General features: G+C 40.4%; 1 protein-coding gene across 2 annotated transcripts in view; it reads left to right on the top strand.

The window, feature by feature from the left end:
• Positions 1 to 18,412, top strand: part of UGGT2 (UDP-glucose glycoprotein glucosyltransferase 2) — a 292,503-nt gene that overhangs the window by 240,111 nt on the left and 33,980 nt on the right. For both annotated transcript variants that reach the window (XM_030567566.1, XM_030567556.1), the window contains 4 exons: positions 202 to 286; positions 3,929 to 4,014; positions 13,875 to 13,967; positions 17,692 to 17,776. In XM_030567566.1, the coding sequence (XP_030423426.1) occupies positions 202 to 286; positions 3,929 to 4,014; positions 13,875 to 13,967; positions 17,692 to 17,776 (349 nt within the window). The remainder of the gene's footprint in view (positions 1 to 201; positions 287 to 3,928; positions 4,015 to 13,874; positions 13,968 to 17,691; positions 17,777 to 18,412) is intronic.

Here is an 18,412-nt window from a genome sequence, read left to right as displayed (position 1 = left end):
ATTTTACTATAACTGTATGGAGACTCCTGTTAAGCACCGTGAAGAAGAAAAATTGAGAAAGGTTCCAACATCAGAAAACTAGTGCACAGACATTTTTAGCTTCAGCAAATGTAAACAGTTCTACAATAAAAATAAAACTCAATATATGTAACATTTTAAGGAGTGTATACATTTGTATATCTGTTGTTGTTTTCCTCATAGCCATGAAGGAGCAGATTCTCCAGTCCACCTGGAAGATGTTGTTGTGGTATTAAACAACTTCAGGAGCAGAATTCTCAAAGTCAAAGTATGTAAGCAGATAATTTTGTGTATGCATCATTTCTTTAAACATATTAATAATGCTCAGGTGCCTTGGGTTATGTTTAACAGTAAGATGAAAGTCATAGACTCCAGGACTGGAAGGGACCTCGAGAGGTCATCGAGTCCAGTCCCCTGCCCTCATGGCAGGACCAAATATTGTCTAGACCATCCCTAATAGACATTTATCTAACCTACTCTTAAATATCTCCAGAGATGGAGATTCCACAACTTCCCTAGGCAATCTATTCCAGTGTTTAACTACCCTGACAGTTAGGAACTTTTTCCTAATGTCCAACCTAAATCTCCCTTGCTGCAGTTTAAGCCCATTGCTTCTTGTTCTATCATTGGAGGCTAAGGTGAACAAGTTTTCTCCCTCCTCCTGATGACACCCTTTTAGATACCTGAAAACTGCTATCATGTCCCCTCTGTCTTCTCTTTTCCAAACTAAACAAACCCAATTCCTTCAGCCTTCCTTCATAGGTCATGTTCTCAAGACCTTTAATCATTCTTGTTGCTCTTCTCTGGACTCTCTCCAATTTCTCCACATCTTTCTTGAAATGCGGTGCCCAGAACTGGACACAATACTCCAGCTGAGGCCTGACCAGCGCAGAGTAAAGCGGAGGAATGACTTCTCGTGTCTTGTTTACAACACACCTGTTAATGCATCCCAGAATCACGTTTGCTTTTTTTGCAACAGTATCACACTGTTGACTCATATTAAGCTTGTGGTCTGCTATGACCCCTAGATCTCTTTCTGCCATACTCCTTCCTAGACAGTCTCTTCCCATTCTGTATGTGTGAAACTGATTGTTCCTTCCTAAGTGGAGCACTTTGCATTTATCTTTATTGAACTTCATCCTGTTTACCTCAGACCATTTCTCCAATTTGTCCAGATCGGTTTGAATTTTGACCCTGTCCTCCAAAGCAGTTGCAATCCCTCCCAGTTTGGTATCGTCTGCAAACTTAATAAGCATACTTTCTATGCCAATATCTAAATCGTTGATGAAGATATTGAACAGAACAGGTCCCAGAACAGACCCCTGCAAACCCCCACTTGTTATACCTTTCCAGCAGGATTGGGAGCCATTAACAACTACTCTCTGAGTACGGTTATCCAGCCAGTTATGCACCCACCTTATAGTAACCTCATCTAAATTGTACTTTCCTAGTTTATCTATAAGAATATCATGCGAGACCGTATCAAATGCCTTACTAAAGTCTAGGTATATCACATCCACCGCTTCTCCCTTATCCACAAGGCTCGTTATCCTATCAAAGAACACTATCAGGTTAGTTTGACACAATTTGTTCTTTACAAATCCATGCTGGCTATTCCCTATCACCTTACCACCTTCCAAGTGTTTGCAGATGATTTCTTTAATTACCTGCTCCATTATCTTCCCTGGCACAGAAGTTAAACTAACTGGTCTGTAGTTTCCTGGGTTGTTTTTATTTCCCTATGGTCAGATTATACTATTCAATTTTTGATAACTAAATCTGCAAAATAGAATGAATATTATAATTTTATAATAAATGCTAAGTCCCAGGTTGTCCCTTACACAGAAAAATCCTGTGTAGGTGACTGGAAAGATTGAGTTTTCCCTTACATAATTTCCTATGAATTCTTTCATCTCTGAAGATGCAAGACTGGTCTCCCCTGGTGAAAGAAACAAGAGGGCTTAGCTCCTACAACCCACAGATCCCTTACAGTCAACTGGAAACCAGAGACACCTGCACCAGCTCTGCCGCTCCTTCACCCCAACCCCCTTATCATTTCCAACATCTTTGCTCTGTCGGAGTTGCCACAGTATTTTTCCATCTCTGATGCTGTTTCTTTTAATTTTATCTGCATTTCCCATGGGCATGCCTTTCAACTTTTTGAAGGATAGTCCCAGAATTACCTGCATTCCATAAAAATGTGGTGTCCCTTTGCTTCTATAGTTGCAAATTACATCAGAAATAAAGAATAATGAAAGTGAGATTGTGTGAAGAGTTACCTATTGTTAAGGAGTAAGGAATCCCACGTTTCTGGCATTATTATTTTTTTAGTTTCTCCTTTTGAGTCTTCTTCATACAGTGTGTCCCAGTTTTGGACTTTCAGTCTGAGAAAGGTACAGAGCTACAGGGCAGAGGCAACAATACATGTTTCCTCTGGGTCTCCTGCCCAGTCCCATGGATGTAAGGTTCCAGGATCTGAGGGAAATGGGATAAAATGCCATAGAGGCAACTGACCCCACCCTGTACCATGCAGATCTCTCTGCACACAACCTGGGTCAAAATTGGGTAAATGATATGGTTGGAAAGTTAGTGTCCCCTTATCTGTTGTAACCAAGTAATTTAAATAAGTAGACTTGTATCAAACGTGACAGATAGTATCTAATTTAAATTAGGTTGCAGTCTTGGCTATAATAAATCAGACCTACGATATATCTTCAGAGACGTGCTGTGAAGAAACTAAAAAGCCACAGGTTTTTACTGATTCAGTACTGTCACAAAGCTAATAACTAGCTTGACAATACAAAAAAAGTCTAAATTAATTTGGATAGAATTACATACATTCAGACACTTTTAGTGTTTGAAAAACTTATGTGGATTGCAGATATGTTATGCCTGTAAGTTCAGAGAGTGAGGCCATCTAGCAAATTCAATTAAATGGCATGGCCAGTCTTGGACTTTGGCATAAGAGAGTAAAGGGAGTATAAGGTGTGTTGAGGGGCGTACTCTATGACAGGTACAAATCTGTCACAGTTTTCTCCTTCTCCAAAGCAAGGGGGAGACAAGGAGGGAGCTTGTGATTCACTGAATCACTAGCTTTGTGTATTATTAGTTACTCTTTACATATACAAACACAGAGTGCTTAAGCCTTCTCTTTGATTTGAGGATGTGAATCCCCAGATGATCTTGCATAATCAGTTACTATTCTCTGGCATGCCTGGAGCAAATTTTACAAAGTACATGGAAAGGATGGGTCACGTATCTAAGAGAGGTTTCAGAGGGGTAGCCATGTTAGTCTCTGTCAGTAGAAACATTTGTAGTGCTAACAAGACCAATTCAGTCATAGTGAATGTGGCCCATTCCCAACAGTTGACAAGAAGGTTTGAGTATCAACAGAGGGAAAATTATTTTTTGTAGTGACCCAGCCACTCTCAGTCTTTATTTAGGCCTAATTTGATGGTGTCAAGTTTGCAAATTAATTCCAGTTCTGCAGTTTCTCGTTGAAACTGATGCATCTGATGAAGTGGGTTATACCCCATGAAAGCTTATGCCCAAATAAATTTGTTAGTCTCTAAGGTGCTACAAGGACTCCTCATTGTTATATCTAAGAAAGGAAGAGGACTGAATCTGAGAAATCTATATAGATAACATTGTAGAATATATGCTACTATAGAAATTTTTTTCAAGATCCAGGTGGACAGGACTGATTAAGTCTACATTGTGTACAAAATACTTACATTTGAATAGTATGAAATGATGTTATTACAGTGTAATTTCAAACAGTTAAAGAATTGACTTGCTGAATTAGAAAACTAGGACATTAGTTCATCTGGCCAATAGGTCCATTTTACAGCTACTGTATTTACTAGCTAACCTCCCAAATTACATGAATGCTACTTTTTTTAATGACTAGGTACAAAAAAAACCTGATAAAATTGATGAAGATCTCCTTAGTGTTGAGGTTACAGAAGAAAAAGGAGCTTGGGAATCCATTACAAGGTAACTGAAGTTTGTTTCCACTTGGATCATGCCAATACAGTATGATTATGATAATAATTATTAGTTTATGATTTTTAGTGTGGTAGCTCCCAAAATGTGACAGGGACTGTACAAACACATAAGAAAAGACAGGCTGTACCCCAAAGAGTTTATAATTCAAATAGACAAGAGAGATGAGCATAGAAACAAATATTCTTGGTGATATGAGGTAAATATTTTGTTAGTTATTTTGTTTCCTTGTGCATCACTCTCTTCCCTTTTCCAGATGCTCCAGCCAGCTTGCTCCACAAATATGCGTTTTATCACCTTATGGCATAGACTCAATCTTATTATGAGAATCAGGGAGTTAGGGAAAAAAAATTAAAAATCAGCTGTTAATATGGTACTCATATCAAATTGAATTCCTAAAGCAGACTATGCTATGGCAATAATGTCTGTTAGCAGACAAAATTTGTGAAAACAGTGTTTCTACTTTTTTTTTTCTGCCGGGTATATATTAAAGTCTAAATTTAAATAATTTGGATTTGTTTTACAATTATATAGTGATTCTTAGGCCAGAATGGACCAGTGTCATCATCTAGTCTAACCTCGTGTATAACACAAGCCATAGAATTTCCCCAAAATAATTCCTAGAGCATATATTTTAGATATTTTAAAATACATTTTAGATGTTTTAGATACAGTTGTGAGGAATGTGTTATTTTTCGATAATATTATGTATGCCTTTCTCAAATTGGAAGTGGAAATCACTAGGATAATATGGAGGAAAGTCCAAAAATAAGGATATAAGTAACTCATAATTCTTCTTGAGTAACATCCTTTATGGGTGCTCCACTGCAGGTGCATATATGCCTCTTGTACCTTTTGATCAGAGATTTTTCAGTAGCCGTGCCCGTTTGCCCCGTGCATGTGCTCTAGATAGCCTAATGCCCTGTACCAAGGATATATGTGCAGGTGAACCTCACCTGGTTTTTTCTCAACTGCTTGACAGCCTGAGGTGGAGCATCTAGCGTGCCCATTTCAGCTTTGCTCTAGCTTAGCCTCAAGATCTTAGTTCCAGTTCAGTTTATTTAGTTCTTTTGATAATCATACTCCTTTAGTTAATTGAAGGTTTTCTGATTTATATTCCCTTTCCCCATCAGCCCCCCTTTTCTGAAGGGTTTTCCTTGGGGGTTGTCATCAACCTGGCATACCAGAATCCCCATGATTCGAGCGCTGCCTTACCTGCTGAGAATCTATACCAGTGAGCGATGGACATTCTTGGTGTATCTACTATCTGGGAAACACCCACATTCCAGCCAAATGCAAGATCTACTCAGCTTTTAAAAGCAGATTTAAAAAAAAAACAAGAGATTAAATTTAGGCTCTTCATAATGGAGCGTTCCCTCTGACCAGCCTCAGATCGAGGCCCAGATATAGCCCACAGACACAGGCCTGGAACACTGGCCTCCAAGTGAGCACAGTGCCCCTTCAACCTCCATACCTAGATCTTTTTGGGGTAAGAACACAGAGGTACTAGTAGAGGTCCCATGGGGAGGGAGTGCTGGATCTCCTTTTAGAGAGCCTAATTCAAAAAAAGTTTGGTCACCATCAAGAATGACCGTTTTGACGACTTCAGGTTCCAGGAAGCGCTCGGGTACCAGGAGCTCTCCGAAGATCTTGATGTCCTCAAAGGACCCATGATACCATGCAAACCTCAGTACTGAAGTTTTCTGCGGTACCGTCCAAGCATGACTGCTCCAGCAGAGACTCTAAACACTCTAGAAAATCTGTAACTTTCATTATCACCTCTGCAGACCTAGGCTGCAACATTAGTATTTCTGAGGTCATCATCCTCAGTACCATGACCATTGGCTGCACAAGATACTACTGTCAACATCCTCGGTACCGACAGCAGTTAATCTGGAGCCTCATCCAATCCTGGCGGAGATTTACCCGGTACTACAGGAGCTTGAATTCTACAAGGACTTGTCAGTGTCTGAGATGCAATCGTTTCCTTTTTTTTTAATGTTTATCAAACAATTGTTTATGATGAGATCTGCAGGGTCTCCGAGATCGTACCTTTCTCTGATACCATCAGCACTATATGGACAACTGTTCTTGCCATTGGTGTCTGCTCCTTCTGTAGACTATACTGAAGACACTTCTTCAGATTCCTAGATCTCTGTGCAGGGATTCCCTACATATCACCATAGAGACATCTTTCTGGACATGTTAACTGAGAAAGAAGCCTCGGGGCAAGGCAATCTTTAGCCCCTTCTCACTGGTATGAGCAGCACTGTAGTCGTCCCCCACTACCTTATGGTTCCCCACAATGGCTGTATTGTTATTGTGGTAGCCTGTCATCAGCAAATGTCAAGGACTCCTAGCTATTCCTTGTGGATCATCATGAAAGGCAGTCTCCTGCTCCATCTCTCCCTCCTCAAAAGCCTCAACCAGAAGAGGAGTCTTTTTAGGAGCAATAGACTAAAATGGGCAAGGAGGTGACACCACAAACTAATATCTCTATCAGATGAAGGTATGATACCTTCTCTGCCCTCTTACACTGATTATTTTAAACAGTTTCAGGAGCTGATGAAAGAGATTGCTGAATCGCTTCAGATCCCACTGGGAAAGATGCAAGTGTCTCAACTTAAGTTCTTGGACATCCTCCACAGACACCCTCTGGTTGTGTAGCTTTACCAGTAAATGAGGCTCCACTGCGTCCTGCCAAAACTGGCTGGAGTCTGACACATACAACTACAATGTATGCAAGCAAATAAAAAGTACTATGTTCCAGAAAAAATTATAAGTTTTTATTTTCACATCCTCCTCCCCACTGTTTAGCTGTAGAGGCTGTTAGTAAGCATGGTAGGCAATACTAACAGCATACTGACTCATATCATATGATAAAGACCAGAAGCCCTTCAGCCTTGCTGGATGTAAAAACTACTCTTTCGTAACCCTGCAGTTTAGAATAGTGAATTATCAGCTCTGATGGCAAAGATGGCACACCAACTACAATAAACTCAACACTTTTATTAATCATCTTCCCCCGGAACATTAAGAATAGTTCCAGGCTGAGTTCATAACTGAGTCATCTCTTAGCAGGCACCCGGTTGTGAGCCTCTCTAGAGGTAGCTGACACTGAAGCTCCTTCCATCTCTGCTGTTGTCCTGAGTCGAACATCTTGGCTGAAGCAGTTGAGATTTTCTAGGAAGGTCCAAAATATCAGAGACGACCTTCTTTTGACAGACTGAAACTTTTCAGTGAGTCCACTGAGTAATCCATGCACACTGTAAAGGATTTGAAGGCCACACTCAGGTCTGTCAGTATATATACACCTGCAAATAAAAAATTTAGTAGATCCCAACACAGAGATCCCATCTGTTCCAGTTCTCCGACATTCATAGACTGGCTGAACCACATAAGAGACCTAGATATCAAAAGAAAAGGCCTGCTACTGCAACCATTGCTATCACCCAGCCCCCCTACTCATCTAAATGTCAATTCTGATGGTGTGGTCAAAGGTCCAGAACATCCCCACCTTTGGAATCTTCAGCTGTACCACTACTCGCTTCCCTCCCTCTGGAGACAGTCTCTTCCATTTTTGAGCTGCATGGGAATAAAGTACAACTGACAAATGGGTTTTGAAGATTATAATATCAAGCTACTCCATCCATTTCACCTCATCCCACTCCTGTCCCCATCCCTCCTCAGGGACTCTTCTCACAAACATTTGCTGAAACAGGAGACTACCTCTCTTCTAAGCATAGAGGCTGTAGTTCCAGTTCAGCACAGATGGAAAGGGATTTTATTCCAAGTATTTTCTGGTTCCGAAAAAGAATGGTGGATGAAGATCAGTTTTAGATCTCATATTTCAAAACACATTAGTGAAATCAGATATTCAAGATTGTAGCAGAGTGGGTCTCTGCTCCGGCCCGGAAGGGGTTAAAACAGCCCTGGATAAGGGCTGGGGGCTGGAGAAAGCAGCCTTTTAGGCTGGGCTGATTGGGGAAGTGGCAGCAGCTGGGGCCATGCCCCATACTGAGCCACAGGCCCTTATATAAGGGCAGAGAAGCCAGGAGCCTAGACAGTCTCTTTCTGCGTTCAGAGATAGAAGGGCCTGGCTGCAGGGAACCAAATAAGGTACCTAGGATGAAGCAGGGCTGGGGAAAGGCAGAGGAGCTGGGGAGCTCCTGCCTGGAAAGCCCCAGGCTGCAGCCTAGCAGAAGGCTAAGAGGTACTGGGCATTGCAGGGTGCAACCCAGGCGTAGCCCAAGGCAGCAGGTCCAACCCCCTTTGCCAATGATGAGAGGCTAATACTGCAGTCTGACCCAGGGTGTGGGGCTAACTAATGACTGGGCAGTTGCCAAGACACTGAGGCAAAGTGGGGATAGAGGGTGGGGGGGTTCCCAGGGAGGGGAAACCCCTAAGAAAGAGGAAGGGGTTACTGCCAGGGGGCAGAACCCCACATAAAAGGGGCACCGGGGTCCAGGGAGGGACACGGGGCCAGTAGCCGAAAGGCGGATCACCAGCCTGCAGAGGGCCCTCCGAGCTGGAATTTGAGCTAATTCCCAGGACAGCCAGCAGGAGGCGCCGCGGGGGTGAGTCGCGCCCGGTTACAAGGATCATAGCTATAATTCTATCATTAGATTCTGTGGATTGGTTGCAATCCTCGACCTTCAGATCATGTATGGCTATCACCCCTCTCTCAAGAGGTTTCTTCTTTTCAAAGATGACCAGCATCACTTCATGTATCAAGTACTCCCTTTTGGCCTCTCATCTGTCCCAGGAGTATTTTCCAAAGTCCTGGTAATAGTAGCCTCTTATCTTTGTTGGCAGGGAATAATCATCTTCCTCTGTCTCAACAATTGGCTATTAAAGGGCTGGTTGTACATCAAAGTCCTCTCTGTAATACAGCAGCCATGTCCTTATCTGCAGCCTAGAACTTCAGCTCAGTATCAAAAAGTCCATTTTGATTCCAATTGAACAGATAGACTTCATAGGATCTTCTCTGGATGCTGTGACTTGTAGAGCTTACCACCCTGTGGACAGATTTACAACACTGACCAGCCTTATTGCCTAGATTCAAATAAGGCTCCAGACAACAACAAGAAGTTGACTCCAACTGCTGGGTCATATGGCAGCTTGTACTTTCATCTTTCATAACACAACACACCAGGCTGCATCTTTGCCGCTTCCAGAATTGTCTCAGAACAGTCTGTATCCTGAATAAACATGGTCTAGACAAGTTGGTATCTGTCCCTTATCGGGTGATACACTCACATGGCTGGTGGAAAGACCTTTCCAGTGTTCATGCATGATTTCCTTTTACCTAGCCTCCTCCTACTATTGTCACAACTTCAGATGCATCACATGCATCCAACAAAGTGAGTATTCACCCACGAAAGCTCATGCTCCAATACATCTGTTAGTCTATAAGGTGCCACAGGACTCTTTGCTACTTATGGGGTGGAGAGCTCATCTTGGGGGATGCGTCATCCAAGGCAAATGATTGCCTCAAGAGTCTCTCTTATGCATCAGCCTTCTAGAATTATGAGCAGTAAGGAACACCTGTATCCACTTTCTTCCCTTAACTGAGCAAAGTTATGCCAGATAACATAGCGTGCATGTTCTACATAAATCATCATGGAGAAGCAAGATTCCTCTCTCTCTGTGCTGAAACAATAAAACTATGGAAGTGATGTATAGCCAATCATATTCTCATTTCAGCCTCTTAACCTCTCAGGCATGCAAAACACCATGGCAGATGATCTGACCAAACATTTCTCCCAGGATTACAAATGGGAACTGGACCCTTGGATTCTCAAACAGATTTTCCTGGCTTTGTGGGTTTCCGAAAATGGACCTTTTTTCAACTACTGCCAACAAACAGTGCAAGAATTTCAGGTTGATGGTGCATCTGGATCATCAGTCCTTGGAAGACACCTTTCTCATTCTTGGACGAGGGACTTCCTCTGTGCACATTCTCTGATACTGTTAATTCTAATGGATGTTGAACGAAATAAGTCAAAGCTAGAGTCATTCTAGAGTTGCATCAACTTGTCCAAGGCAAGTCTGGTACCTTTACCTGATTTACCTCACTTCATTTGCAGTGTTGCGGCATTGACCATTTCCCACCCACTGTCTCAGGATTCCAGTTGAACGCTATCTGGACTTGGCCATCCTCCAAGACAGAGCTTGGGTTTTCAATGGTTTTCAGGCGTAGAGGTTTCCTGTGTGACAGATACAAGACTACTAAACCACAGAAAAATGTCTATTTGAAATACTTATCTTCAAAGCTGGAAGAGATCTCACAATTGGTGTACTCTTCCCTCTTTGCTGTTCTTGATTGCTTGTTGGATTTAAAGAAGTCAGATCTTTTCATGAGTTCAGTCAGAGTTTTAATTTGACAGATATTACAGCCTTTCATTCCCCTGTGCTGGGATTCTCAGTCTTTGTTCATCCTACGTTGAGCCAATAGCTAAGTCTTCTCTGCTGCACTTATCTATGAAAATGGCATTCTCAGTGGCCAGCTTTTCTGCTTTTGTAGTCAAGAAACTAGGATCGTTAATGGCTGATTTCCCCTCACTCATTTGCAGTTCTCTTGAAGAATAAGGTATCATTATTCCCATGTCCCAAGTTTGTACCTAAAATATTCTCTGATTTCCACATTAACCATGTTATCCACCTTCCTGTGCTTTTTCTCCCAATGTGACACCGATATTAGAAGGGCATTAGCCTTCTATTTGGACTGTTTAGAAAGTCTTTGGGACTGTTTATCTCAGTTGTGACCAGATCTAAAGGATCCATGATCTCTACACAAAGACTTTCAAAGTGGATTTCTGGCTTGTTACCAGGCTGATAATATTCAGGCCCCTTGAACAGCTCATTCTACAAGATCCCAAACTAACTCCATGGCACTATTAAAAAAATGTGCCAACTGCTGAAATTTGCAAAGTGGCAACCTGAATATCAATGCGTTTTTTTCAAACACTGTATCCTGGTATGTGCCTCTAAATCAAAAGCTGTTGTTGCCTTGACAGTCCTTCTTTATTGGATTCAGCTCCAAAGCTGCTCTTCTTTTTGCTATTGCTTCGGGGTCACCTCAAGTGGAGAACTCATAGGGACACTGCGACACTCTGTACCTCAGGGGAACACCCTGCACCTCCATGTTGATCCTTATAATATGATTGTGTGGTATCCAATGCAAAGTTTGTCATGTTGGGTGTCTTCCGAAGGCTCATGATGCACTGAGCATTGTTGTTATAATAACAGCATAGGTTGAAATTTTATGTATGTAGTTATGAGGCTGAAAATGTGTCCTCATGGCTTAAAACAAGCCCAGGCAAAAACTCTCCAGGAGCAGAGGCCCAGGCAAAACTCTCCAGGGGAAGAGGGTCAGTTCACACCTCAACAGGGTATGTGTGAGACAAATCTAGCCCAGCCTCACAGGAGCAAAGGACACTGGCCTAGGCAGCAACAAAGGATCTGTTGGACTCAGCCCCCTTCCCTTGGTCAGTTTGGGACTACAGTGAGGTAATCCTCACCTAACTCTTAAGCGGGGGCGGGGGCAAAGCCAAGAGGGAAGAAAGGACATGATAAAAGGGAGAGATGTGTGGCATGCTAGACTTAATGATGAATGGCTATTTAAAACCAGTTTCATCCACCAAAGGGTTCTTCTCATCCCAAAGGACCAGCCACATACCTAGGTCTATATATAACTCAGATCTTACCCAATAATCATGCTTTTGCCGATCTTTTAGTATCTAATATCTAAAGATTTATTTATAAGAGAAAAGAAAGAGGAGAGAGTTAAAATGGTCAAAGGAATCAAGTATGTACAACAATTGCAGAGTTCTTGTATCAGGTTTGAAGCAGTGATGACATAAACTGCTGACTTATAATCTCTCTGGTAACATCCAAAAGATTGGAAGATCCTCAATGCATTGGTTGTAATGCTCCTGTTAGTTAAAGTCCATAGCCCAGGGATCAGAGCAGGAAAGAGGCAAAATGGAGATGTTTCGAGGGCTTTTTATAGCTTCTACCATGTGGAGGGAAACTCATTGTTCCAAGCAAAGCGCCCAGCACAGTTTGTGGAAAAGTATAGTCACAAGATGGAGTCCAGTGTCACATGAGCTTGTCACATGCCCTTGCATGCTTCAGTGTGTCATAGCTGGGGCCAGAACCCATTATTCTGCCTAAAACATCCACAGGAATGTCCATCAGGTGGGGATAAGCTTCTTCCAGGACACATGTTCATCAGTGGGCCATCAGCTTGAATAGTCCATTCACAATGTGCTGGCTAGATCAGATGTAAACTACCTTGTGGGTATTACCCAAGAGCAAACACAGATATATAGTCAATATTCACAACTTCCGACACAAAAATGATACATGCGTACAAATAGGATAATCAATCATAATTTTTCCATTGACACCTTACATGACATACTTAATATAAGATTTGTTGCAAATATATAACAGTGGTTGCAACAATTATTTATGTGGTCATATTTGATTCATATAACATCACAGGGACTCAGAAGGAATTTCCATGTAATAGCTACTGTCAGCTGCTCCAGCCTGGGGTGCAGCTGGGATCTGGAACTGAGGAGTCCTTCTGTTGTGTTAATTGGGTTAAGTTCCTCCCAGCAGAAATCTGAGAGGGAAATTTTCATGGGTATTTCCCCTCCCATATTCCTTAGATGAAAGCTCATTTTGGATCTAAATTCTACATAATGTTTTTCATAACTCTTTTTTTCCCTTTTTAGTTCTATTTAGATATTTTCATCTAGACTGCACAAATTGGAGACAGTGCAGAAAAGAGCCAAAAAAATGATTCAAATGCTGGAGAAAATGCGTTTTTAATGAGAGATTTAGAGTTCAACCTGCGTATCTTATCAAAAAGAAGATTGAAAGATGATTTGATTATTGCGTATAAGTATTTTCATACAGAGAAAATACTAGGTACTAAAGAGCTCTTTAATCTGATGAAGAAAAGTATAACAAGAACCAGTGGCTGGAAGCTGAAGACTGACAAATTCATATTTGAAATTTTAGAGTGATTAACCCCTGGAGCAAACTAGGAAGGGAAGTGGTGGATTCTCCATCTCTTGATGTCTTCAAATCAAAACTAGATGCCTTTCTGGAAGATATGTTTTAGTCAGACATGTTACACTTATTATGTGGGCTACTGAGTGAAATGTAACTGCCTGTAATATGTAGGAGGTCAGACTCAATTTGTCGGTCCCTTCTAGTCTTAAACTCTATGAATCTTTGAACCTTAATTTTACCCTTTTGTTAGCATTTCTTATAATACTAATTATATGATCATAGCCTATACTTTCTACAGGACATCCCCACTCCTGTCTTCAAGTATGTGGTGCATGGTGGATAGAGTAGTATAGAAAATAAGACGGGAGTCCTGTAGATTTGTATCTTATCCTTGGCAATGTTCTGTTTGCAATTTTCACTTGTAATTTGACAACATATACAAATTTTAAAAGGTTTAATGGAGAGCATATTTGAGCTTCCAGGAAACTGGATGAATAATGGTTAGTGAATGAGGCTGTGGTCCACTCACTGAACAATGATAAAAACAAATATTACTCATTCACACTCACTCTGTCTCATTCACTCTGCAGTGAATAGAAAATTCACTGGGACTTTTGGAAAAATAGAATGTGGTCATGTAATTTTAAAGACTATATTGTAATACATATGCAAAAGATAGGGGCAGAGTTGAGCTTGTATAGAAACCATTACTTACAATTCTGTCAATATATAACCCTGCTATTAATGTAGTTCTTTGGGTGGCTTATAGTCTTTGTCCTTCTCCCTAGTTACAGAGCCTATAACAGATATTTATTTTTAAGTTTTTCAGATCTTCAAACAGAAGAAAAGGAGAAGAAAAATGTTCTAAATATTTTTTCGGTTGCTTCAGGCCATTTATATGAACGCTTTTTAAGGTAACTTAAGCAAAAAGGAAAACTTAGGAATTTAATGGGAATACTCTAAAAGTTCATCAAAAAGTTAAATGGTTTTTAGGAAGTATGGCTGTTCTTTTTAAGAAAACAATAGGAATAACAACATGGCATAGAAAAAATGTACACAGGAAGGATCAAATTTGTTTTTGGTTCAACTATTGAATTATACTAGAGATCTAATTGATCCAATGTCTGTGTGTTCAAGAATATTATATATTTCTCTTTTAAAGAAAATCCTTTTTTAATGCTGTGCATCAATGTATGTCGGGGTCGGCAACCTTTCAGAAGTGGTGTGCCGAATCTTCATTTATTCATTCTAATTTAAGGTTTCGCGTGCCGGTAATACATTTTAACTTTTTTAAAAGGTCTCTTTCTGTAAGTCTATAATATATAACTAAACTATTGCTGTATGTAAAGTAAATAAGGCTTTTAAAATGTTTAAGAAGCTTCATTTAAAATTAAATTAAAATGCAGAGCCCACTCGGACTGGTGGCCAGGACCTGGGCAGTGTGAGTACCACTAAAAATCAACTTGCATGCTGCCTTCAGCACCCATGCCATAGGTTGCCTACCCCTGATGTATGTGATAAACACCAAAAGGCCAAAATCAGCCTTAGTATATGCTGTGGAAGAAACAAAACTCCATTCTCAGGTTGGAAGCAACAAAATCAGAGACAGCTTTATTCAGGCAATTGCAGGGGAAGAATACAACTGGCAGAGAGCATCTCTGCGCAGTTTCTCCAAAGTACAAACAAAATCACACAAACATTTATACTTCTTTGTGATGTGCATTAATTAAAAACATCTACATTTTATTTAGACTATTTGCTATCTGTTCCAGTATTTTCTCACTTTCTCGTCTCAAAACGTCGCTATCTCAAGGCTAGGTCACTCTGACTATTCTGCTGTTTTCCACTTGCTTCTGATGTGGGCCCTGCTTCTACTAGGCTAAAACTTAGCAGGACAGTTGCTTTGTCTCTGCTGTTAAATGGCTACACTTAAATCCTCTCTTCTTTTTCTCTGCTTCCACAATGCAAAGTAACTCCACAACTTCATTGGTGTCACATCTGTTTAGATAATGGCTGAATTTGGCCCCAAATCCACATACTATAATGTGATGTCCCATTCCCTATATATACTAATACTACTGTATCCACAGGTTAATGATCTGATAAATCGTAATTGTTTTAAGGGAATCATTATAGTGTGTTGTGTCAGACTGCTTAGTCTGCTTTTGTTCACAGATTTTTTGAAACAGTTGACCGAGATTAACATAAGAACAGCCATACTGGGTCAGACCAAAGGTCCATCAAGCCCAGTATCCTGTCCTCTGACAGTAGCCAATGGCAGGTGCCCCAAAGGGAATGAACAGACAGATTATCATCAAATTACCCATGCCCTGTCACCCAATCCCAGCCTCTGGCAAACAGAGGCTAGAGACATCGTTCCTGTCCATCCTGGCTAATAGCCATTGATGGACCTATCTTCCATGTATATATCTAGCTCCCTTTTGAACCCCGTTGTAGAATTGGCCTTCACAACACCCTCTGGCAAGGAGTTCCAGACGTTGATAGTGCGTTGCGTGAAAAAATACTTTCTTGTGTTTGTTTTAAACCTGCTGCTACTTAATTTCATCTGGTGTCCCCTTGTTCTTGTATTATGAGAAGGAGTAAATAACACTTCCTTATTTACTTCTCTATACCACTCATGGTTTTATGGACTTCTATCATATTCCCCCCTAAGTCGGCTCTTTTCCAAGCTGAAAAGTCCCAGACTTATTAATCTCTCCTCATATGGAAGCCATTCTATACCTCTAATCATTTTTGTCGCCCTTTTCTGAATCTTTTCCAATTCCAATATATCTTAAAATTTTGAGATGGGAAGACCACATCTGCATGCAGTATTCAAGATGTGGGCATACCATGGATTTATATAGAGGCAATATGATATTTTCTGTCGTCTTATCTATCCCTTTCTTGATGATTCCCAACATTCTGTTTGCTTTTCTGACTGCAACTGCACATTGAGTGGATGATTTCAGAGAACTATCCACATTGACTCCAAGATCTCTTTCTTGAGTGGTAACAGCTAATTTAGACCCCATCATTGTATGTGTATACTTAGGATTATGTTTTCCAGTGTGCATTAATTTGTTTATCAACATTAAATTTCATCTGCCATTTTGTTGCCCAGTCACCCAGTTTTGTGAGATCCTTTTGCAGCTTGTCACAGTCTGCCTGGGACTTAACTATCTTGAGTAGTTTTGTATCATCTGCAAATTTTGCCACCTCACTGTTTACTCCTTTTTCCAGATCATTAATAAATATGTTAAATAGGACTGGGCCCAGTACAGATCTCTGGGGGACACCACTATTTATCTCTCTCCATTCTCCCTTATTGTCTTTGTGTATGCTGTTACCGGGATAGCTGTCCCTCTATCCTCTCTCTGAGTGCATCCCCACAGAATGGAATTCTGTAATTCCCCACTCTTAGGGCTAGTCAACACTAGAAGCGATACAGCAGTGCAGCTCCACCAATGCAGCTGCACCGCTGTAGTGTGTCTGATGGTGAAAATGCTCATGCCAACTGTAGAGAGCTCTCCAGTCAGCATAATAAAACCAACTCTGCAAGAGGCAGTAGCTATGTCAGCGGGAGAAGCTGTCCTGCCGACATAGCTTTATCCATACCTGCAGTTAGGTTGGTGTAACTTACGTCATTCAGGAGGGTGGCTTATTCCCGGAGCAACATAAGTTATACTGACGTAAGTGGTGTGCACAAGCCCCTAGACTAGTCCCAGGGCTGTAGTACCTTGTGAATCAACTATTCTTACCTAGCAGGTCTGACTGAGCTTGGACACCTCCAGTTCTTCCCTCCTGAAATCTGTAACCAGTGAACTACAATTATTCAAAATAGCTTTCTTAAAATAAAATTATTTATTTTGCAGGAGGGACAAAGCATTTAGAGAAAACTGTTTATACCCATGTCTTTCTTACAGAGAGGCATGCCATCCTCTAATAGTAACTTAGGCAGGATCAGCTTCTTCAGACTCCTCTGGCAGGCTGTCACGTACCTCGGTCTTGTTTCCCCAAGCAACTCTTCTGTCTCTCTTGAGAGTGTTACTTTTAAACCTGCCACCGTTTTTCTGATTTTCTGCTTTGCTAGGCCTTTTTCTGACCTGGCATTGTCCTGTACACTGTCAGTGTTTGCTGAATAGTGGCTTATCTTGAGCCATTCTGTCTCCTTCCTGCTTGTTTTTTCTTACAGTCCCTATTAAACTAAACCAATACAGTCATACAGTAAACATCCCAATAACCAAGTTAACATACAGTATTTATGAATTATTACAGAGCAGCTCCATTTCAGTCATATATGTATGTACCTTACGATAGAACTTGTTAGTAGACCCATGTTTATTTAAACACTGTTCCTTCTAATGTGGTTTAAATATAGTTTGGCCAGTGTAGTGTAGACTTAGCTGTCTAAAAGTGATCTAGAAAAATCTATGTCAGAATGCAGTTTATGATCATGGATGTCAAACCTTGCTTAAACTGTGTTAGCAAGAATCATAAATAGAATCAGGTTTGCTACAAGTTTTTATTTCTAATATATAATGGGTCTTAAAACTATAAAATCCCTTTTGATGTTATGGTTGAAATGTGATTTCATTAATATATTAATTTGTTTATTATAGACTTTTCTTTCCACAGAATTATGATGCTTTCCGTTCTGCGTCATACCAAGACACCTGTTAAATTTTGGTTTCTGAAAAATTATCTTTCTCCTACATTTAAGGTAAGTGTAATGTCCATTTTTCATTGTGCTTGCATTGTTAATAAGAGTAGTAAAATGAATAGAAATGCATTGTCGCTTTTACTGAATATCATATTTTTTATAATTAGAATGGATTTTAAAATCACTAAATTAATTTAAATCATTACATTATGGAGACATTAAGATCTTTTTTTCCTTCTGAAACCAAGGTAGAATGGGTACATTTTAAAAGTTTCTTGTATTCTGTCAGATTATATCATTTTGAGAAAAATACATATAGTTGGGAATACCACTAGAATTATGGAAATTGTCAGAGCAGCTGAAGCATGTTAAGTGCACCAACTGTTGTTGTAGTTAGTTTCATTTTGCATCAGACTCCATTTATAAAACAATTTCGTGCATAATTATGGTGTTAATCAGTATGTCCTGACCCTAAAAGATAAAAAAAAAAAAAGAAAAGAAAAAAAAAAGAAAAATCAGTTGGGGGCATTAAAAAAAAGGGATGTGATGAGGGGGAGACTATATATAGGATAGGGACAACAAGAATGGTTATAACTGAGAGCATTATCTGTTGGTTAACTTACAGAAATGGGAGTTTGGAGTTATGGGTTTGGGTATCAACAACGCCAGCTTTGCCGTGTGACCTAGCACAAGTCA

Source organism: Gopherus evgoodei, chromosome 1 (assembly GCF_007399415.2).
Source record: "Gopherus evgoodei ecotype Sinaloan lineage chromosome 1, rGopEvg1_v1.p, whole genome shotgun sequence".
Taxonomy (NCBI): Eukaryota; Metazoa; Chordata; order Testudines; family Testudinidae; genus Gopherus; species Gopherus evgoodei.
The sequence above is the reverse complement of the archived record's forward strand: the minus strand, read 5'-3'. Positions and strand labels throughout refer to the sequence as shown.